This window comes from Lineus longissimus, chromosome 8, assembly GCF_910592395.1.
Source record: "Lineus longissimus chromosome 8, tnLinLong1.2, whole genome shotgun sequence".
Lineage (NCBI taxonomy): Eukaryota > Metazoa > Nemertea > Pilidiophora > Heteronemertea > Lineidae > Lineus > Lineus longissimus.
The window spans coordinates 6,648,397-6,672,287 of record NC_088315.1 but is presented as its reverse complement, the minus strand read 5'-3'; the positions used below and the strand labels follow the sequence as shown (position 1 = coordinate 6,672,287).

Here is a 23,891-nt window from a genome sequence, read left to right as displayed (position 1 = left end):
GTTGATTAAAATGCCTTGATAAGACATGACGTGAAGGTCCTTGCATGCAATTGGTTAGCAAATTTAATTGCCTGCATTCAATTTTACCATTTTTGATTAAAAAAGCAACACACTATACCATACGGGTAACAGGACTCATTGTAGAAAGTGGACAAGGCTGTCTGTTTAGGCATGCTGAATTGCCGTTTCCAGCCGGCTGATGTCTATATTGGTGGAACCGCTTCTTCCCTCAGAGAGGATCGAGAAGCGTATCCACTGGGGAGACTTAAGACCGACGGACTATTTGAATGGTGCGACCGTCAGAAATAAAGCGGTTGTCTTGACCATGAAAGGCCCGCGACCGCCGCTTCTTTAGTCCTGAGGGGATGTTCATGCCATTATTAGATCAGGATCACAAGTAATGAAATGATGGGGTAATGGATTAAGGGTTTCGTACGTGTGAGGGATGCATCACACGCATAGGGAATAAAAGCCCTTTGGCTCCTATCTGTCGAGGACGCATCATTTGAACAATTTTGACCAGGTTGTATATAGTGAGCCCTGTATATATGACTATTGGATGTAGAAAGCTTTATAAATAAATTGTATGTCGTCGACAAATTAAATTTTCTCAGGTAAATGTATTCCTCTTCCTTTAGATGAATAATCACAATACGTGCAATAACATGCGTTCGTTGATAGAAAAATTTTTAAATTGGAAAAATTAAGATTAAAATTTATACAACTATGTCACGATAGAGCATACTATAATTCCAATTACCGAACTTACGTATATACATTATATTAGTTGCGTGTATAATGTCTATGGACTACGACTGACATGAGTAAGGTGATGTAGTGTTCCAGCTCCTCCCTGGCCTGCGGTGAGAGAAATCAAGTGATATTATATTAGAGCACAAATTCTCAATTGAAATCCGAGTGGTAATTCGATTTGAATGCAGAATTATTGTTTTTGAGTCAATAACCTTAGGCATGTCGTTGTCAGTCATGGTCGGATATCCGATTGTTTGATAGCATTTGTAGCTACTGATTTACACGTCTCAATTGCGTAAAGCACCGTTTACACAGTACCAAACCAAATGAGACCAGACCAGATCAGATCAGATCACATCCGTCGCTCACGACGTAAGACTCGTAATGACGTGCGCGTTTACACGGCAGACCAAGCTCGACCAATCTGGATCGACCTAGAGCGGATTGGTCCCGTGTAAACGGTCCTATTGGTTTCGAAGGACAGGTGTGACACTGCAAAAGGGAAGCAGAAAGTGCCAGATCGTCACACAAGGAATATTTTCACTGATTAATAGTTAACCCATCCTGGGAAGCAATTTGAGCGATTTTTCTCTTTCGATCATATCATGACGTATGCCATAGTGGATAGACATCTGACTCATTCAGATAGCTTTTGATGCATAATACCATAAAGCACTAGGCTGATGAGAACTTCTACCTATGGTGAAACAAGGAGTAAATGTCGAGCTTACTGTCTCTCAGCGCGATTGGAGTCGTTTTCATACTAAAATTAATGCAAATTTCTCCAATATATATAGTTAACCAGTAAATTGTTGCCACTTTGCAGTAGACACCGTTAAAGTCTAAATGTTACAATGAGAATCCGAGAATACAATGACGGTAGTCAGGGTAGAAAATAGCCCATAAACGCGTAAGTGATGTTTACCCAACCAGCCAAGAGGTCTCCGTTGGCGTGCCTTTGTAAGCGCATTTCTCGTCTCAAAATTAAATATCTATTGATGGAAAATTCCTAATCGAATTCAAATAGATTTAGTCAAGTTCTAATGCAGAAACACCCCCCATTCTCACCTTAATAAATGTCCCATAGGAAGTTGTCACGATGGAAAAGGTCGTGGTAGCCGATGTAATGCAATAAACTCATTTCCAACGGTGCCGTGGAAGCACCTCTCGACTTGACATGCAGTGCTCTTCGTTGGTTCAACTTGATATTGAAAAGTTTTATTCCTTCGAGAAACTCAACAGCTCAGATATGCTTCAGGCATGCTTTTAATCTAAACCAATATTGAGCATTGTTATCTGCATTTATACAATTTTTTGTCGGAACTATCAGTGAATATTTCTTCTCCTTTTATTCTTCCACTTTTTCAATGTAATACCTTAGTAATAGGATCATATTTACAAAGACGATCTGAATTAACGGTCTCCGGAATACTTGTTTGTGTCTCGTGAAGTCGCAAACGACAAGCCGGTCACGTGACAACATGTCACAAAAACCCGGATGTCATATCGTAATCAACTTATAAATGGATTTTCTCAGACATGTGATCGTTCCGGTTTGAAACAGTAAGATCAAAACGATGTAGTTTGAAGCTAATTTATGTATCTTTTCAAAGAATAGACCTGTAAGACAATTACATCTGTGTTGAGAAAAAGTTTTCTGCGTCTATGTGACAAAATAGATTTCCCATTTATTGATCTATCCTTGATCTATCCTTGATCTATCCTATCAACGACAAAGACGTTCAGGTAGCCTCGTTCAAACATCAATCGTGGCGTTTTGGGATAAAATTAGTGCAAATCACTTTATGTAATCGCCGTTGGGCGCTGCAGAAGGAGAAAATAAATGAAGTGCGTACTCCTGACCAGCAGGTATATTGTTTTGTCATGTCCGTCTTATGGTGATGCTGTCTCCACTTCGCGTTGGTGATCAGTAACATATGATCTCATTCTAGCTTATGTTTCCGTCAGAACACTAAACAAGAAATCGTCGGTGCCAGCTGAAGCTACCCCCCTCAATACCAACCCTTCGGTAGTAACCGATGTACCGGAAGCGTGCCGTGCTACGCCTTCATCAACACTCCGGACCTGCTTCGCCTAACAGCGTCATCTAACTGACTACATCAGCCTTTGTTTCTACGTGCCTCTTCAAAACTGCACGCCATCTCGTATAAGCATGAAATGATCACCCCGTAATTAAACTGCTATGATGCTCAAAGCGGACGGAGCAGATACCAGTCTCAAAGGGCTGACGAATATCAGTCTCAAACGGCTGATGGTCCAAAGCGTGGTTGAGAGATTCTGTAAGTCTTATGGCCGGCCTATACGAGATACTAGAAGAAGCACCTTTGATGGTTAACATTATTGCCTTAGGAGATCAGAGTTGAAAGATTGTGTTCGTACCACCTGGTTCGAATGGGGACATCGTGACTCCGCTTTGAGGGATGAAATCTCCGAGGTCGGAACCCCATCCTCATAGTTCCGGCGATTTGATGAATTGCTTAATATCTTTAGGCAGAGTAGGCTTACATATCCCTAAACAGTATACATTAGAACAGAAACAAAAGAGAATTTCACCTGCCAATGGAGATAGTAACCGGCACTTGGCTGGCTTCGAGCTCATCCGAAACCGGTTATACCCGCAAACTAAATGCATGTATTCTTAAATATCTGACTTATGTTTCCTATTTTGTCTTTGTAGGAGTCCAAGCAGTACAAAAAAGAACTGACGCAATATGTCGATCTCGAGGACCAATGGCGCCATGGAAGAAACTTTACTGCGGAGACCGGAAATAGCCATCCGCCATGGTAATCCAATATGGCGTCCAAGAGAAAAAAACGAGTGAATGGATGTGTTGGCGGTTTGTGTCTAAAGGATTGTATTTATTTTACCCCAAAGTGTTTAATGCCGCTGCAACAAGACCTGACAACATTATTTATACTTTATTTTTCGGATTGGTTTTTCTTGCAAATGATCTGATAGGCATCCAGGCATATTGATATCAGTGCTATTTATCATATCTACTTGAAAAGGAATTTTGAACGACGCCAATTCCCACCTTGTGAACCAGACTCCCGAAATGTATTGCACGACTGACTTTTCAATACCTATTGCTGAGAGTTTTGATCCGTCGTTATTACTACGACATCACCAAGCAAATGGAGATTTTCTCACGAAATGTATGTGCTATATTTCTGTCAAGCAATTCATTCTATATCATTGTGCTGCACTTTGCACGGGTTTTACCTATTGTGGGCCTTGCAAGTTTACGCGTACACAAGAAAATGACATTCAAAACAAATGCCAAACATAGGTTTTCTACGCCATGAAGATGCTCTTTGTAAGAATTCTCGTTATCAGTCAGCTGATCGGCTTCTAAAATGTTTACGTAAAGAACCAAGTGACAACCTACAGGCAAACAACCGGTCCGGGCAGATATTTTATGCTACGATAATGAATAAGCAGTTCACGGCCTTATGGCACATGGTGCTATACACTTTGCAGGATTTTACTTATTTAAGCGCTACACGTTCAACAAAACGACATTCGAAACAACCGGAAAACCGAGATGTTCACGCCATGAATATGTATACTGGTGTTCTCTAAGCATTTTACCTTTTATCGTTGCCATGCACTTGGTCAGACATTCGGCAATCCAGAAGTATATATTTAAATGTTACGGGAGAAAACATTCTCAATGTGTTCAATAATAACTTCCTTCGAGTTTTTGAGTCACACTATCGGCCATCTTTTACCTAGGAGTGACGAATATGCGCATCATGTCTTCGCGAGAAAACGTTGAGACGACATCTTAGATCTTTGCAATTCATACGCTGGAACTATTTACCAGACAAGTACTGATGTCTGCTTAATGGATTTATCGTTTGTGGAGTACGGTGATGTTCACTTCGAAAAAACTTTTGAATACTTGTGCGTTACACACATGCCTCTGCACTGTACCGTGCATCCGCAGTGCACAGTGACCTGGAGTATGGAACCGATCTTTTCATTATATTGGATACGATACATGAATTATTTAACTGCTTAACGTCGAATTGACTTCCTGCATATTATACACATATAAGGCATTGGGATGTTGTATCCAAACGACACAAAAGGGAGGCTACAGACAGGCGGGGTTCATTATGGGCCATACAGTTAAGCTTCACGAAGTCGCTGATAGGTGCAGCCGGCAATGTCTAACTTTACTAGTCATATTTTTATCACTAAAGTGAAAGCATAGCCAGTTCTCTCGCTATGCATTCAGTCACCTGGAGACCTCATATTGGACCCATGGGTCATGTTTATAGTCTTAATTTCACCAAGAAGGACAACTCATTGTATGGTATAGTGTCGTATGTTAGGTACATTGCAGTATTTTTATTTGTCTTAGGGCGACTACAGCAAATAAGAGATTTTTCTCTGTTTTATTCATATCATTTCCTTATTCATGCGACAAAAAAACACTATCTTTCTTCCAAAGAAGCAATAACACTTTCCAGGCGATAAAGGGACTGTATTCATAAAATTGCTTCACTTTTTGTGGGCAGATTTGAAACAAGCTAGATTTAATAATCACTTTCAATGGATATGTGAGGTGTTTGGTCAAAAGGATTTTTTTAAAGCACTGTAGTAAAAAATTTTTTTGGATAACTGCCGCCATGTCACTATTTGTTGATGTTGACATCAATTGAAACTATCTTCCTTCTAACAATCTGGACTGTCGGTTTAATTGTAATGATTAGTTTCAGTCAACTGACTTCAAATTGCGTTTTAGTTTAATTTTGCGTTTAAGTCGTAATTTATATTTTTGTGAGCAACACTCTTTAAAAATAATTGTTTTGGGCTTTTCAAAGACCCGCTTGAAGTTTTTCAGCCAAAATGTATATGCACCCCCTACATGCCCGAGAGCTTTTTTAGAGAAAATAAAACTCCTGCCACTTTTTCGCTTGTGAAAAATCGCAAAGGGTTTTTCATTTGTCTTAAAAATCTCCTTGGGGTGCATATTTATGTCGGCTGAAAAACCCTCAGCGGTTTTCCAAAATATCAAAAAGGTTTATTTCTAAGAGTGGGCAACACAACACTCATGACAAGGGCGTGTATTGATGCATTGATAAGTATATAATAATTATGACTGTATTCCTTGTGACTTTTTCCATGAGGTGCAACTAAAAATGTATGGGTCTCAACAAATAAAGTATGAATCGATGAATAAGGGCTGTACGAAATTCCGGGTTAATGTTTTTAAGAGTTTTATCGTTCTTTTCAGATCAGAATCAATTCAAATCTGAATCAAATACGGCCCATGCCCTAAATACAGTGTATTACCCTAATGGCTAACAAACATTAACAAAATCTACATGCACCATGACTGTACTGATTACAAGCAATCCCATGATCATTGACACCATTTTCATGTTCACAAACCTGATCATTTGCTTCAGTGATTCCAAGCATGATTTACACAAATTAGCAATTCAATGATTACAAGCTATCCAAAGATTGACATCAATGTGCTGATATCATTCACTCCAACGATAACTATCATGATCCTATGATTACTATCCCTGTACCGATTTAAGCAATGCAATGTGATTACAAGCATTACAATGATTGCACTCACTGTACTGATTATTAATCCAATGATTACTGCCGCTGTACTGTTTACAATCAATCCGATGATGATTATCATTGTACTGATTACAAGCAATCTAATGATTACTATCACTGTCTTGAATACAAGCTTAGCATACTATTAGTATCATTGTACATGTACCAGCCAAATAAAAATAACTCTATTAGAAGCATTAAAATTACTGCTGTCTTCTCGGCAATTACTAGCATTTCTAACCCCGTCTGTTGATCATACACTTTATGGGTGTGTGATGCACCGGGTAATCGAACCAAGACAAATATGTCATCAAACGATATTCAACGCCCATTATCGAATCTATAATCTGTATGAGTTTATTTAAACATTGCGCTGTTAACAGATATTATTTTTGTATCGATTTTTATATGCGACAGAAGGCGATATAATGAACAATGTATGATGTAGGTGTGGCAAATCGAAAGCTACTTTTTAAATGCCATTCTGAAATACTTTGGTCTCACAAATTATAATCTCAAACAGAATATCCATTAGCCTCTTTCTGAGTGCAGAGGCTTTTGTTGACTTATCCGAGACGCCCCTGGGTTATGATAAAAAAATGCAGCATTCTCCGTGGCACATCCATCAAATAGATCGAAACAGGAGAAGTCTAGGCTGTTAAATCGGCAATCATTCAAAGTTATATCGAGGTCGCAAACTTACAAAACCCAAAATTAACAGTGGATGTCTGTATTTCCAGCAAGTCATTTTGATATCGCCATCTGTGAAAGGACATTGATATCAGGGTATGAGGTGTCTTCTATCATGACCGTATTGTCGACGAATGCCTCCTAATTTGCTCGCAGTTGTGTTACAATTGTGTACAAAAACTTTATAGTACGTCATGGGTTAGTGTGAAATCAACTTCATCAGCAAAAACCTGCCAATTTATGAATTTAAGCACTAATATCGTGCTGCTTGGTCTATCGCCATATCTCAACATTATACTCGCACAGGCCCTTTGTCCGTTGGGGACAACCCGGTGTGGGAGGTCTAAATCACTTCCGACGCTTTACGAGCAGCATCCACAGACAGGGTCAAAATGTCGGTGTTTATAAAAAGTATTGGATTAGGTGTTTTATCAAAAATTTAATATGTGACGGGCCAATAATTTTCACTTCCGTGAGAACTGAATAATGGCACAGTCCCACATGTAAACTATTCGCAAAAAAATGTATACTCATTTTAACTGACAATAATGTGCCAGGTACACCATTTTTCAAATCATATTAGCTGTTCGATGAAGAGATCTAAAGCAAAATATGTGAGTGTTTTTCACAATATTTAGAAATATTATGTTACTATATTTAGTTGTATGCTGTAGAGTCATGTATCAAAAAGAATGTTTGGTAACATATTTTTCATGATTAACTGAGGTTTATTTGAGCTAGTCTTAAATAAACCTCTGTTGTTCACGAAAAAAGCGTCACCAAACGTTTTGTATCGCTGATCAACATGGCAGCCATCAAAGTGTATGCGTTTTAGAACAGAAATTGATACCACGCTCTCAATTTTGGTTGTCTCACCTAATTCCGCTCGGTAAAGCCCGTAGCACACTAGCCGCCAACTTCGGCGTTCACAGGCGTTTTTTGCCGCAAGAGCCCTGAACGCCTGAAAAATCCCTAGTCTGCTACGAACGGCCTCGGCGAACGCGACTTGCCGCCACTTGCCGCAACTAAACGCCAAATATCTAACATAATGTTTGATTTTTGACGCGTGTCGCCGCGTTTGAACGCAAGAAGAAGCCAATCAGTATGCGTCTTGATGTCACATGATTTAAAAATGGCAGCCTAAAGTGGCGGAAAAGACGCTACTGGACGCCGATTCTGGGCAGGTGTGCTCTGATCAGGATCCACTGGCCGCCAACTTGGCGGCTAGTGTGCTGCGGGCTTTAGAGCTGTCATTTCGCCAGAAAAATCTCGGCTGCCGCCTCGGTTTGGGCCTACATTTTAGCTCTATCCTCGCGGTGTTCAGGGAGATAACCAGTATCTCCATTTCTGTAATAAATCATAGCATTTACCTCACCAACATTACAAGTATTGTGACTTTCTTATTGCGGGAGATGACATAATCCATTGGCATCCTAAAGTTATCACGACAGGTACAAAAGGTATAGCACTAGTACATGTATTTATATTGATACGGTTATTATTTTGCTGATGATGAGACGAGTCGTGATTTCATTTTCGTTGTCATTTTTGAAATTGCTTTTGTTCTGGCTAGTCGATTAGGTACATGATTATCATATACATAGTTTGGATATTAATATATGGTAAAGTGGTGCCGCGTCGTGTCGTTTTAAAGGCATTTAAAATTTGAAATTTGAAATCGAATTCGAGATTTTTCAAATACGTGGCATTACATGAGTCAGTCACGAGACGTTTTGACCTGACTTCTCAATGCATGTGCATAATGAACCTGGCAAATTCGTCATACCCTTATCAAATGGATTTGTTTGGCGACAATTTGTTTTGTTCATCGTCCATGTTCTCAGTTATCATTAGGATTTCCTGCTTCCACGGTGTGGCACCACGACCTGTCTTTGCTTCTATTGCTATCCAAATATCGCAAAACTTTATGAAAATAATCCCAAAACAGGGGATTTGTAACACGATTGTGAATCTGATAGATATCTAATTACTTTCTTTACAACTTCAATTCATATTTTATTGTTAACTTAACGTACATGTTCATTAATTTCATACATCAAGACCTATCAAGTAACTCACAGGCTTTTCATCCTTAAAATTTCGAAATGGCAAGTGTTTAAGACGATCTTCGATACCAGGGACCTTCACGTAACTTTTTTACCCACTAGGATTGGACATTCATTTTAGGTTTATAATACTTTGATCCTTCGTGTGACGGCAATTCGAGGCAGGGCATCTCATTATCAACACAGCGTATTCTTTCAAATTTTAAATGTACAAATGTATGACCAACCCATAACCCTAACTCGGATCTCTTTTCGATCCAAAGTGCGGCGCAATTCATATTGACACATATCAGACGGCTTTATTCTTAAATGTAACATTTTAATGGGATCTCTTTTGGATCTAATAGGTGTAACATTGGATGCTTTTCTTTACTCACATTCCGTATGTATGCGTGGTGACACGAATAAGCCAAGTAAAAATATGTAAAAGTTGTAAATGTTATGGAAAATAAATGTTTACTTTTACAGAGCCATTCTTCTGTTTGACTTCAGTGACATTTTCTTTGTAGTTTTACATTGTAGGACTTCCAGTGAAGTCGTGCCCCGGCCGGCGCCAGCTCGACATCTAAGCTCGATCTGTGCTGGCGCAAAGAACAACTTCAAGTCAAATACTATCCTCGCAAGCGTGGATACGGGAGGATCAGTTTTGGAAATGACCCCTTGGAAATTCTGCCAACGTTGGTGTAATCTTCAGCCGCTGCGTGGATTTTCCTTCAAATCGACGCAACACCGGGAGTTTCTTTTACATTACTGAAGCCAGTTTGCCCCCACGTTATCCTGCACGACCATGCAAACATTGCCATCTGCCGCGCTGCATAAGTGACGTCGCATCACTGTGTCCTTCCGCGTTTGCATGTAGTTCGATCGCTGGACGATCGTGCACAACATCTCGGAACGGACTCGGATGAGAGTATGTGCCTTTCACTAGGTGAGGTCTTCATCGTTGGTTTTCATATTTGCACTGGATTGTTCCATGAAACATAACATGGCACTGGCGTGGTGTTTCGGCCAAGTGAGGTTCCTTTCGGAGGTTTCTTGAATCGTTCTTCCTCTCAGTCAAGTAATGGCTTTTCATTCATTTCCACCAACGCCCGAATCAACCACTGTGAACCCAACTATGCCAACACCTAGCGACAGGATTGGTAGACTGAACTGCAGCTAATTGGAGTCGCTTGCAAAGTTCAAATGACCGAGGTAGCAGTCTAGACCAGAGATGGCTTGCGTACAGTTCTACATCTCAACATTAACATTTTCTTATTTGGCTATTACTTCGCAAAGCACTAAACTTTTAGATGCATTTGGATCGAAATTTTTTACTTTGCCTGGGTGTACAGCGAACTGGGGTATGTCATCTGCTAACATTGATGACACATCGAACGGGACCTACTTGGACTGCGCCCGAAAGTGTAAGGGTATGTTTGAGGAGTGCGGATGGATGAATTTCAAGGAGAATACAACAGCAGATAATTGTGAGTTTGGAAATACGCCTAGGGACGTTGGATGCAGTGATCTAGAACAAAAGACTGGAACTAAATTCTACTTCAAGGTGAGAATTATATTTATGTTATAGTACTTCAAATATGACAATTGTATTTTTTACTAATCACATGGCGTGTCTTATCTTTTCACTACGGCGTGATAAAATTTCTCACGAAGTTCCATCAAGGAGCAACAACGATTTGTTGTATTACTAATTGAGTGATGGCTCTTTCAGTGGGTGACTTCCGAAACCTCGAGATCATTGCCAATAAACGTGTAAGACTAATGGCTCAGCAAATAACGTGCATTTTTCGATCAATTCGTCGGTGATTTTGACTATTGTCTTTCTTGGCATTTGTTGACAAGTTTGTCAGTACCGAAGAATTTTACGAACGGCTTGTATCGATTTCTTCGGATAAAATCATTTTTAATCTATTAATTAATATTTTGGCCTAAAGGTGTACTAAAAAACATTATTTGAAATTCACTGTCGCCCCGTAACAGGACACTACAGCTGTACCGACACGTGGCTGAATATCCAATATACATTGTATGTACACTAGCATTTACACAATACAAATGTGCGATATCTCGCTAAATCTTACCGATTTTCACCTTTACACTAAGACAGCTTAACAGTGCAAGTTAGGAATTCATCGTTGATTTCAAACCTTTACAAATCGCACGGGTTATATCAACGAGATAGCGGTCAGGAACGAGGTCAAAAATAGCTCGGCGTTGGGACAACTCGCCGTTATATTAGGGGTTTCTTTCATGACTCTGATAACAATTTGATAAATACGGATCGAATCCGATTCTCTATGATTTCACTTGGGCCTTTCCCCGTTGCGGGTGCATGTAGTTGGTAATTAAAGCTACCCACTAAAGCGCAGCGAGGGGAGAGGGCTATATAAGGCAGTGAATCGAATGTACGCGCAAAACACATTTTGGAGCAAACATTCACAAAATAGACCATAACTTTTGAACCACTCGGAATATTGTCATGTTTTAAAAAGTGACCCCATCAGAAGTACACCACTTGTCCATTTTACACACCATGAAACAGGATCACTATAAGGATTTTAATGGTCAATGTTGGACAGGTTATACCGGCCACTTAATGGACATCATCCCTTGGTTATCCCGTCCATATCAACAAAAAGCATATAAGTATTAATAGCCACACTTCCATTAACAATTTGCTTAGACTTAATAATCAGAGATGAATTAATGACCGAGATCTAATGAACTGTGTGTCTCTTTGCTAAATATTTTTGCCCTGGCGAGATCCCCCATTGAGATGCGAGGCTGCCGCGGAAAGCACTCATACGAGATAGAACACAGTTATTTGATGCGAACAGGGTTCGCGCTCACAACGCTAGTCAATAGCATGCCGCGAAGTTACTATTTATAGCTCACAAGATCATTTGCATAAGATATTGATGACGTTTTAGTCACGTGACAGGCGGACATCGATACTTATTTCTACGCATTTGAGCTTATTCCAAAGTAAATTATCTTTGACCCTGCATTGTTTTTAGCATGAATGATACCATAGAGTCAGAGAGAGAACTATTCAGAACAATTATGTAGTATTTCCAACACTCGGACATGTGCCAGATTGAATCTAACTGCCCAAGTTAGAAAGCCTGAATCCATTACGAAACCGCATTTTGTCCGACATTGCCTGTAATTCAGCGATGGGGAAATAGAGGGCAGCAGCAGCAGTGACGTCATCTTCGCGGAATGCTATAAGGAAATGTTGCACGTGCAATGTTCCTTCGCCTTGAACTGCGATGAAATATTTGTCTTGCCTCACCACTTAAGTGTTCCTGGCTACTAATGGTCGAACGATAGCAACGTCTGTAAACATATCACTAGGACAAGGGAATCGTTTCAATCATTATGAGGTACACAGATGGGGGCCACAACAGGGCCACTCCCTTCACGTCAATACGGATCTAAAGCACCCGTGACGTCAACAATGCATGAGCTACATGTACATGTATACGCATAGGTAAAGATATCGTGGACCCTGGTGATGGGAACATCATGATCCGAGACAGTTAACATATAATGGTCTTTATTTGCAACATGAATGACTAATTTCAGACACTTTTCACTTCGTCACGTTCCCGTCACTTCCCATTTGATATAGCGAGGTTCTGACACAAAGAAATGTCAGCTGCAGGCATTATCCCCGACCAATAAACTGAAACAAGATTTGGCAACCCGTCTTATTTCAGGAGCGGTTCTGTTATTACAACAGTACATACGACAGAGGGGAGAACAAATGTGAGCCTTGTCCACCAGCCTACACTGGTCAACGATGCAACATTAGAGCCTACGGTAGGTACCATACAGAAATCCAACACTCACTGACAGCACACACTCTCAGAAATAGAGGTTCATGAGCTTCTGAAATACCTTTTTTAAGAAGATTTTTGCCTGGCACAAATATGCACCCCGTGGAGGTTTTTTCAATGAAATTAAAACAAAAACAAAATCAGCATTTAAAAGCTGGTGTTGGCTAAATTGACCTGATGACCACTATTGAAAAACGCCCTTTGCTCTTCTCAAATGACATCAGGACGACTGCCTCTTATCTGTCATGTCAGTAAGCGTCTCGAACCAAAGTGCTTCCCATTATACTTTCAGATTGCTCGGACTACTTCCACGTACACGTGTACGATACCACACCAGCAAAGACTAAAATAAAGTACATCTGGCCGGAGAATTCGACAGAACCATTTGAAGTGAAATGCCGCTTGCACAAATCAGGTGGAACCACTGTCATCATGTTCCAAGGAAAGGCCATCGATGCTGACAACTTCAGCATGAATGTAACCTGGGTGAACTATACGAATGGCTTCGGATTGCGCCAAAGGGACTTTTATATTGGTAACAAATTCATTCATGAAATTGTTTCTGGGAGCCGAATTTACGGGTTAAGGATATGGCTGGGTGCATTTCTGAACAAAACCTTTAATGTCAATTGTGTCTACGATAACTTCCACATTGGGAATGAGAGCGAAAGGTTCCGGATAACAATGAAGCCATCTTCTCAAAACAAGCGAAAATGGCACGGAGATGTGCTGTTTTCCGGAGACAACGCTACGGAAACAAACGGCAGCTATTTTTCGACCTACGACAGGGACAACGACGGCAATGCCACCTTTAACTGTGCACAGAATTTCGGAGGAGGTTGGTGGTTTGGGACGGGTTGCTCAGAGGCAAATGTGAACGGACCGCGCATATTGAATTATTCAAATTGGAGTCCGACCGCGTGGCCTCAGCTTTCGTGGGGTAGCGCTGTAGCCGATGAAACTGGCTTTAAAATGGCTGAAATGAAAGTATTTCCCCACCCTCACAAGGCTCCAAATTATAGGCTTGTTATTTAAAGAGACTGCAACATCAGCGTTTATCGTGCAAGCGCCTCTACAATGATTCATAGAACTGAATTGGCTGAACTTTCCGAATTGGTGGTCTCTTTCTAGCTATAGCCTCACCTTACTCAGTTTAGATAAATGTGCTACTTAAAACATCGATCTCCATCTTAATTTGATAACACTCTCTTGGTCTCAACCAAACAAACTCAATAGTTGCATTTTATGCAGTTGTCATAATCTATAAGCCATTTGTATTCCAAATCACTGATCAATTAGTATTTGAATGCAAGGCAAATAGGATGGAAAATACAATTTCCTTCGCAGGTTTTAATGAATTTGCATATCTAATCGAAGAGGTGAATCGATTAATTAAGTAAAATTGGAATATTTATATTGATCAAATATTGTAATAAGAGCAAAATATCAATGTGTACCAGTAATTCAGGCTTCGGAGTGCATTGATCTACTGTAGTTTCACTGATCTAAGATCGGTTGATCAATTACAAGTACTGCGAAATCGAAACAAAGACCAGGCCGGAACAAAACGTAAGACCATTGATCAACTCGGTGTTTATCCTAATTGAACACGTTGTATGGCGTTAAAAGAAAGTATGCACGATATGATAGATTGAATTGAATAATCGGTCAAAGGATCGGTGAAAGTTGCGGGTAGTTGTCGTGCAGTGGAAAGGTTCCTAGTGGAATCCGGCCATGACCAGAATACCTATTGGGCTCGCGAGTAGTTTTTGTGCAGCGGAAAACTCGTGGAACCCGGCCTTTGGTGGTCGCACACGCTCTACTTGTGACTTTCATGAGGCAAAACCGCATCACTTGCCGAGGTTACAGTTTATACGAGCACTCGGCTCGTCGGCCTCGGCTAGTCGGCCTCGGCTCGTCGGCCTCGGCTCGACGGCCTCGGCTCTTTCTCTTTATTGATGAACACGTTTGACCGCTCACCGGAAGGAGAGCATCTCATGTGGTCTTCCCGTCCATAGCAACTAAAAGCATGTTAGTCGCCGCTTCCGATTCACTTACACTTAGTGATGATAATTGAGATGAAATGATCATGAGATGCGATGAATTGTTTGTCCCATTTCTCGATGACGTTTTTTTGTATCTTGTGAACATTAAACAGTTTTATTTTTGGACTAGCTAGATTCCCCAATGCAACTTGCGGAGTTACTTGTAGCGTGTGATCACCACGATAGTTGTTGCAGTGGAATTTTATACGAATTGAGATGGTATTAAGTGGTCCTGCCTCCTTATGTTTGAACGATAGCAAATGCATTATGCACCAAGGAAAGACCACCGAGGCTGACAACTTCAGCTTCAGGATAACGTGCCCCATAACTCCAGGTTGCAATAAAACTCCTATTGATTAGCGAAACTACCTCATATTCATATTATACATGTATTAGTTACCAGTTTGTCGACTTCACATATTTTGTGAGAGGCCAGGCCGATCTTACACTTACTTGCATGTATACTAGTATTTAGTGATATACACATCTGAACAATAAATTGGATTACAAAATGAGATATGCATGCACGTACATGTGTTGTAATTACTTTAAAAACCGTTATACTATACGTGTTCTTTATAAAAACCTGATAGAGTTACTGCAGTAACATGGCTTCTGCTCTGTAACTTGTCAAAATGCCGAGCCGCAGGTGGGGTTTTGACGGAATTATAGCGACCGACATTGAATATGGTTTTGTTACCTTATCATAATCCCATTCCGACCTACCGGCGGTAAATGTCTATCCTCAAGTCTCCTCCATTCTCTTCCTTTGAAGGATGGAAGATACGTACAACGCCGGTTGATCGACATGCATAAACCCTATATACGCTAAGCGTTCAAATGGAAAATTTCTCCTAATCCTTGAATTATCACCGCCCAGTAGGGTCTTGGTTGTGTTACCAAGACCGCTGCACTGCGAACGAGGCTAGTCGATTTTCATCTTGAAATGAAAATCGGAAATAAATGTACCAAGCTATTTTATTTAGTGTTTTCAATCCGCATATGCCACTTTTCCACGATACGGATCCCGACAGTTGTACCAGCGGAAATTTCTGGACAAGTCATTGAGTGAACCTTTTCCCATCCGCACGATTTCAACATCACACATAATGCCCCCTTTGAACCAAACTGGCTCTGGATGTCTGCACCCCACCGAATATACTTGCCCTCCCTGGGCGTAAACTTATTCAGCGGTGGCAAAAAGAAAGCACCGCCCTCTATGTCAAATATTTCGCCTGCACTGAAACAAGGCTTCGGGGCATCCCCTGCACTATTTCCTGCAAAGCCTGCGAGTTTTCTCCCTCCAAACTCATGAATTTCAATCAGAGCACCAGTCTTCGGATGACCAAGGAGAATATTCTCGCGTTCATCCAGTTCTTCCGCCAAAGTTGTGATTTTGTAAAATAGTGCCTCTGCTTTCAGTTGCGCCATCTCCTTAAAATCTTCGGGGAGGTTCAACTGCGAGCTGCGAAGAAAGTTTAGCACGTATCGGAAAAGGCTACCATCTCTGTCGATGAAAAAGCTTTCATCGGACGTAGGAGGGTCACTATCCGCCATTTCGGCTAAAATTGAGTCCGGATCACGTGTCAAGGTCGCGAGTGTTGTTGTGTATTCGACGCCACCAACGTTGACGTGGATCAAATCGGAACCAGATTTCGCCATGTCCGTTGTCGTAGCTCTTCGTGAAAGTTGCATTATCTGCCTTCTGACCAACCTGCAGACAAAATCCTTTGGATTACTTGAAACTCCTGATGCCTGTCTGAAACACTGCCAAGGATAGCGAAGATTGCATTGACACATGAGTTTATGGAAAAGTGATTTGAATCAAGCTTTTGCGTTTTAGAACGGTTTGCCACATGGTCTGTGATACGACACAATGTCTTTATGGCCAATACACATATCAAGATATTGACGCATATCAAAGGCCTGCCATTTGGAAGTCTTTACAGTGATATAGAAAAGCTATTGCCCTACTTCGGTTGAGATGGTTTATACTAGCCACATTATAATGGAACGTATAATACGGGTCGATCAATCTTCTAACGCCAATGCCTACACTAACGATTTGTCGCGTGCCAACAGACATTTCAGTCACTCAAAATAATACAAAACGTCCACGTTCCAAAACATCGCCTACGGCGCGCAGACAACTTACAAATTGACGAAAACACTGTTTCTTGTCGTTTTGCTCGTCGTGTGCGTATAGGTAGCGAGATTCAAAACGGCAAGGTTCTGCATATTTGAGGTTTTAAATTGATATTTTTCAGTAACAGATAGATAGTCTCTAAAGCCTGGTCTACACTAGCAAACATTCGCCAACAATTGTTGGCCAACATGAGCCAACATCATGTTGGCGAATGTTTGGGGACCCGTCCACACTATCAAACACAGGCAAACATTGCCAAACAAGTTTGACTAAGTTTGACCGTGTTTGGCATGAATTTGAGGGCATTTGGAGGGAAAATCAGTCATTTCTCTTCATTTTTTCTTTAAAACAATGGAGAACCACAGGAAGAAAGCATGCCTAGGTGCTTGGCAGCAGCAATTCTTTCAGTTGTGATTAACCCCCGTCGCCGCCGCAACTGACAAAAGCCATACTTGTGGAAAAAGCATGATGGGGCCTATCACTGCCTCCTTCAAGAGTTAATAGCCTCAGACTTAGCCTCAAGAATTTCCTGCGGATGGATGAAGCTTTTCGTATTCTGAAATTAAGTGTTCAATTTCTTGAAATTGCCATTCTCTATCTTTCATTGAGGCTGCCATTTTGTCCCAGTAGCTCCATCACATGATCCAAATCTGTTCCCTGATTGGCTGCTGATTGCCCAACACCAACCAACATGTTGTTCAGAAGTAGCATGGCCTAACATAGGCCAACATTGGCCAACAAGTTGGCTGATGTTTTCACTTGTTTTTGGACCCGTCCACACTGGCAAACAATAGCAAACATGCCTCTGCAACAAGGCCCAACACGATGTTGGCCAATGTTGGCCAACATTTGTTGGTTCATGTTGGCTAGTGTAGACCGGGCTTTAATGTTTCTATATAACAGAACCGAGAACGCACATGCAAGGGTTAAAAAGAACCCACATCACATATATTGCACTGGGTAAAGTTTGACATGGGTGGTTTTTAGAGGACCAATAAAAAAGAACAAAAAGATAGTCGAACGAGAGTGTTTAATACCAAAATCTAGTCACTCCCGTTGCCAGTCTCAATATGATGCAGAAATCTTGTTGACCGAACGTATATGTAGAGTCACGAACACAAGGGGCAATAGGAAACCCCCAGCACTATAATACAGAGTCATGAATGAAGTATGTGCTAATAGGTTCCCAACAAATGGTCCAATCCCATTCCCTAGTACGACTGACGTCCGCAGAAGTGAGAAGACCTTCGCTGCGGCATACTTGTGGCGATGGTCTAAGAGCAAGGGGTGCAGGTTCGGCGTGTAGATATAGCTGAAGGCCAGCGCCGCGCCTCGGATGGAGACCTCGGGTATTATAGTCCACCAAACATTTGTAGTCAATGGGTAAACCATCAGACCAATCATGACGAACACTATGTTACCGAGCATAAACAGCCAAAAGACATTTCGAGTTAACAACCTCAACAATGTTGTAGCTACAGTGAGCTGCACCAGAGGGCCGATGCCAAGAACCACACCTAGTTGCCATTGCTCTGCGTCGAGAATATTGATAGATCTGTTAGAGGCTGTTGCAACTACCATGGAGATTATTATACTGGTAATAGTAATCAGCAACATCACTTCAATTACGACAAAGTCTGAAAGCAGTTGCTTATATGTTGCCGGGCCTTGCTGGGCGCTTTCGTGGCCTTCCTTTATCGGTTCTATGATCTTGATGGACACTTTCTGCGCCTCTCCTACTGGACTTGGTTCTTGAACATTTAAGTTTGTATGCTTATCAGAATTGTCAGATATTCCGTTGGACCCTGTTTCCCCCGTCATCAACTTGTCTGTTTCAGGTCCTTCATAGACGCTTTCACTGTCAGATCCAGGTTTAATGACCAGCCTGATTATAAGGTCTACGAAAGCTAACACTGCAATGAAACCCATTGGCAACACAGGGCCGTATAGCTGGAACCCTATGCTTCCAAGCATGAAGGCAATAACTGCAGCAACCGGGCACGTTATCCCGTACGCCCTTGAAATAACCTTCGATCTTTCCTCAGCACTAAAAACATCCGTGATCATGACTAATCCACTTATGAAAATAATCGTCGCAGAAAGGCCCTGGAACGCACTCGCGAAGGCTAAAATGATGACATTTGTAGACAGGAGGAATCCGATACTGCTGAGGAGTTCTAAGATGGCGCCGGCAATGAAAGGGAAGCGGTGGCCGTGTTTCGAACAATACAGACCAACGAATGGACTTGCAACGAACTCGGCGAGCTCAGACACACCAATTACAGCATCAACGCTGGGCGTCGTGTGCAGTACGATGGCGGATTTCGACCAGCAATTGGAGGAATTATTGGCGCCTATTAGGCAAAATCCTTGATTTTCTTGATTCCAAAGCGATGTCTCAGTTCCGTCCACATTTTTTACATCTACACTGGTTTGGTTCAAACAATTGCACGAATAGAACTCCAGATGTCTGATGAGCGCAGGGGTTAAGGATAACTTTAAGTATCGTAGTGAATAGTCCGTGTAAACAGCCAGCACGAAGGCAATGAAAACGATAGTCTTGCTCCCTCGAACCGCGCTCAGATTCATTCTAAAAAAGAGTGACATTTTTACAAGTCACAAATACATGACAAACACTATAGTCAATACATACTGCAAGACCCAGACAACTGTGAGTATGCATAACGCGCATAGGCTTTTATAACGCTATCAAAAATCCTTGACCCCGGTAGTAATTTTACAAAACTGTTGTCTTCATAGCGTAGGGCATTTTGTTCCACATCAACTGTTCCTAATAGATCAGCACATGGGCCTACTATTTAAAGGCACTATGTTTTGCATCATTTTTTAATCATATACCCAACCTTAGCCCAGGCGTGTTGAATACTTGTTAGGAGTCAGACGCTATATAAGTAACCTTTCGGTCCATCCTGCAGCTTGCTTTCAATATTCAGTAGACAAGCCGGCCCACCGCTGGCATTGCTAACAGCAACGACCGGTCCAGCAGTGAGGACGTTGCCGATTCGTGTATTTCCTTCCCTTCTGCAAAGAAAAAACACTGTTTGGTCTGAAATACTTCAGAATCGTTGCGAACCGTTCAACTGAATACAGAATCGATAACGCGACGGGAACCTTTTTAACCTGGGTGTTACAAGTATACTTTGTGTCGGTCTGTCATCCACCGACCCGGTGCATAATTTTGCAAATTGGTGTTAATTAACGCTTCATACGCTTTATAGGTACTCACCGGCTCAAAATGGGAGATTGGTAACATCGATTTCAATTACCATAGAAACAACCTCGCAAGCAAAGAGTTGCAAATTAAATGAGAACCTGACTTACGCATGTTGTTTCATTTAGACAGGCATGTCACAGAGAGTTAAAACTATGCGTCGCTTCTGTTCTTCTCTCCTTCTTTTCCTTTTGGCGCAATCGCCGCCAATTTGGCATTGCGAAAAGCTAGCCTTCGATGGGTACGTTGCCAGGCTATATACACTGTCCGGTTGTGAGAAAGACAAGGCAATGCCAACGCCGAACGTCCTACACGTGTCACGGGAGCTTTCCTACTTTGATTGTGCGCGAAAATGTAGTGGTATGGTTGATGAATGTGGCTGGATGAATTTCAAGGAGAACGCTACAGCAGATAACTGTGAGTTGGGGAAGACGCCAAAGGATGCCGGCTGTACTGACCTTGTAGAGAGGAATGGCTTCAGCTTTTACCTTAAGGTGTGTAAAGTTACAATATTATATTTTACAATATTACGTACAAGGTTACTGTTATGATGTCTATGAGAACAATCATGCCTGAAATTTGGAGACATCAGAAGTGGGCGCCGGTTGTCAAAATGAGTTGACTCAATAATGTGTTGAAACGTGCTCAGTCTTTATTTAACAAGTACAGACAGTTGGATGTAATCTTAGTTATGTACAGTTAATATGTTTTCGATGTGTTCCTAGCCCTATAACTTCAGTTAGGATTTTCGCAATACTTTCGGAAATGCGCGTACTAATGTTGTAGCATCTTTAAGCTAGGTTGTCAAATTGGTCGTCTTCCGAGTGACTTACATGTATATCAGGAGACTAAGTTGGGTTTGATTCAGCATTAGGTATGTTCCCTGGAATATATTCCTCGTATAAACAAGAGTAAATAGTTTTGATGTACTGTGAGATGTGACAACGGTGGCAAACCATTCTTTGAAACTGTACAATGTATACTCTAGTTCGCGTTTTGCTTGTTCCAGGAGCCGTTCTGTTCCCATAACACCGCTTATGATCCTTTGCTAGAACTATGTAAGGTTTGCCCATTAGGTTTTACTGGGCGACGCTGTGAAGTCAGAGTTTATGGTAAGTAGAGAGAAGAGGAACTTCACCGGTTTCGTCCTACATTATCACATAAGTACCCTTCTTCGCATTGTGATGGCGGATGTCTGTTATGACTCGAAGTATTAGAATACATGCGAATTCGTCAGAATCAGTAGTGATAGGGCACATTTGGTGACCAAGGGCAAACAAAAAAGAAAAATGACCCACGCCCAGATTTTGATAATTTTACGTCACACCTATTACACGCTACATGTTGCCTATCATAAGCTGTAAAATCGTATGCCGCCAGTTATACAAACTCATCTAAACTTTGCCAGTAATCTAATCAGAGTTATTACCAAGGAGATATTCACGCTCAATTGGAATTTTTCGGTTAGGCGTAACCATGATGACCGAAGTTGTATGATTACAGATGATTAGTCAACTAGGTCAGAAATTCCTTGTTAATGAAGCCGTTGCCTACAGAAACAAACCAAGTATTTCCTCAGGATATTGTATTGTTGTCGAAAAGACGGAGAAACTTGTCTGACCAAGGAATTATGACACTCACAGGAACCCTCTCAGTTTAACTGATATATCTAGCGGCCAACAGGAACACTAAGGGGCTATCCATTTTCTTGGCGACCCTTTCCCATGTGCACATGCATGCCTGCGTGCGTGCATGTATACGCAAATGATCGACAGTCTGTGGTGTATGTCGAAAACAGTGCGATCAAGCTGTAAAGCTGTGCATATGAAATGCAATAAAACCTGATTTATATAGTAGTAAATTAAATGCGTTTGACATAAAACAATAAATGACAATAAATTAAACCTGTATACGCCTCATTATTTTCATCGTTTAGAGTGATGTGTTTTCATGTACGGCGAGGGAGTTTTCGCAAAGCCCCCGAAACGCCAGCGCGAACGCCAGTCTTACGACAAATGATTGCGAAGACATTCTGATACGCAATGTAGCGAAAATTTATCTGATGATAATTCCTTTCTTTTCAGATTGTGGAGATTACTACCATGCTAAATTAGACTCGAATAAAAAAGGCATTGGCCGCAGACACATCTGGCCTGAGAAGTCTAAGGAACCATTCGAGGTTTCATGCTGGTTCACTGGAAATGGCCAGACTCTCATTCAAAGACAAAAATATAAAAAAGACTTCAACATGACTCGAAATTGGTTTAACTACACAGAAGGCTTCTCGATGTCCGGAAGCTTCTGGCTAGGCAACCGATACATTCACGAGATCGTCGCTGGAGATCGCCCGTATAGGTTGCTCTTAAAGTTTGCAAGGTTCACTGACACTCCCTACACTTTGACAATTGGTGGGACCTTTACGAATTTCTATATAGAAAACGAAACCAAGAACTTCCAAGTTACCGTGACATCGAAATCGAAATCAAATCTCGCGAGGTTGCCAAATGGTACGTACTTTTCGACGTACGATAGAGACAACGATGGCAACGCCAGTGTCAATTGTGCGCAGGACTACGGTGGTGGGTGGTGGTTCGGGGTGTTTTGCGCAGAAGCGAATGTGAACGGACCGCGACTGCTTGAGAGCGAGTGGAGTGCGGAAGTTTGGCCGCAGCTGTCTTGGGGGACCAAGGCCAGGACGAGTGGACTCAGGGAGTCATGGATGATGCTTGAGGTGGACTCATCGTACACTTACCCGGGGAGTTACTGACTTGTTGCTTGTATTAAGTGAAAATAAGTAAGGCTAACTAGAAGGAATGTACTCTGCATTTCAAATTGATTAAAAAAAACTTTAAAAAAATCTCCTATACATATATTCATAGAATGAATGAGAGCCGAGCTCACAGCAAAAATATATCGATAGATATATAAGCTGTAAAGAGCTGGAAACGCGTTAAGATGTAATGTAGTAATTCCCTTATATAGCCAAAATTCCTGTCTTTTATTTGCATTTATTTCATCACCATATGTTGGGACTTTTCTAATTTGATTCCGGTACCACGCCAGGGTACCACCAGGACAGCTATAAATGGGTTAAGGAACGTGGATGGAATCGAACCGAATTGGCTTACGCCGTATGGTGGCAGCATTAAATCGATTCTTTCCTCCAGTGCTCGTGGTACATTGACGTTTATCCACCGAAACCTTTCTTGCAATTTGGCCGTGATGACGTTATTCCTCCAAGAGACGTGACCGGAATTGGAGGTTTTTAAGAGTACATATATCTCCGTCGTTAGTGCTTCTATGCAGGTGCATGGTTGACTTCCAGCTAAATGGTGGAGTATCCTCATTGGAGCCCATATCCGCTTTTTTGGCTAACTTATCAGCAACCGGGACTAGCAATGAAAGTAATATGCAACGAGGAACGCCAGTGCATAGTGGGGTGTTACGTGTGTACATTGTGGTACTAAAAGTTACTAGGTTGGATAGACCTGTTTGGTCGTGTCAGT

General features: G+C 41.4%; 3 protein-coding genes and 1 long non-coding RNA gene across 4 annotated transcripts in view; 3 read left to right on the top strand and 1 right to left on the bottom strand.

The window, feature by feature from the left end:
* LOC135492876 (uncharacterized) overlaps positions 1 to 5,662 on the top strand; it is a 31,207-nt gene extending 25,545 nt beyond the window's left edge. Inside the window, exon 2 of the long non-coding RNA XR_010448149.1 lies at positions 3,452 to 5,662. This is a non-coding gene — a long non-coding RNA (uncharacterized LOC135492876). The remainder of the gene's footprint in view (positions 1 to 3,451) is intronic.
* A 4,360-nt stretch (positions 5,663 to 10,022) lies between these two features.
* LOC135492134 (techylectin-5B-like) lies at positions 10,023 to 14,869 on the top strand. Its single transcript, XM_064778339.1, has 3 exons — positions 10,023 to 10,663; positions 12,843 to 12,945; positions 13,255 to 14,869. The coding sequence occupies exons 1-3, from the start codon at positions 10,331 to 10,333 to the stop codon at positions 13,995 to 13,997; spliced, it is 1,179 nt and encodes a 392-aa protein (XP_064634409.1). The 5' UTR covers positions 10,023 to 10,330; the 3' UTR covers positions 13,998 to 14,869.
* Positions 14,870 to 18,218: 3,349 nt separating this feature from the next.
* LOC135492542 (uncharacterized) lies at positions 18,219 to 19,742 on the bottom strand. The gene has a single exon (XM_064779083.1). The coding sequence runs from the start codon at positions 19,740 to 19,742 to the stop codon at positions 18,219 to 18,221; it is 1,524 nt and encodes a 507-aa protein (XP_064635153.1).
* Positions 19,743 to 20,585: 843 nt separating this feature from the next.
* Positions 20,586 to 23,751, top strand: LOC135492135 (fibroleukin-like). Its single transcript, XM_064778340.1, has 3 exons — positions 20,586 to 20,879; positions 21,395 to 21,497; positions 22,470 to 23,751. Exons 1-3 carry the CDS (start codon positions 20,676 to 20,678, stop codon positions 23,150 to 23,152), a joined length of 990 nt encoding a protein of 329 aa, XP_064634410.1. The 5' UTR covers positions 20,586 to 20,675; the 3' UTR covers positions 23,153 to 23,751.
* The last annotated feature ends 140 nt before the right edge of the window (positions 23,752 to 23,891 follow it).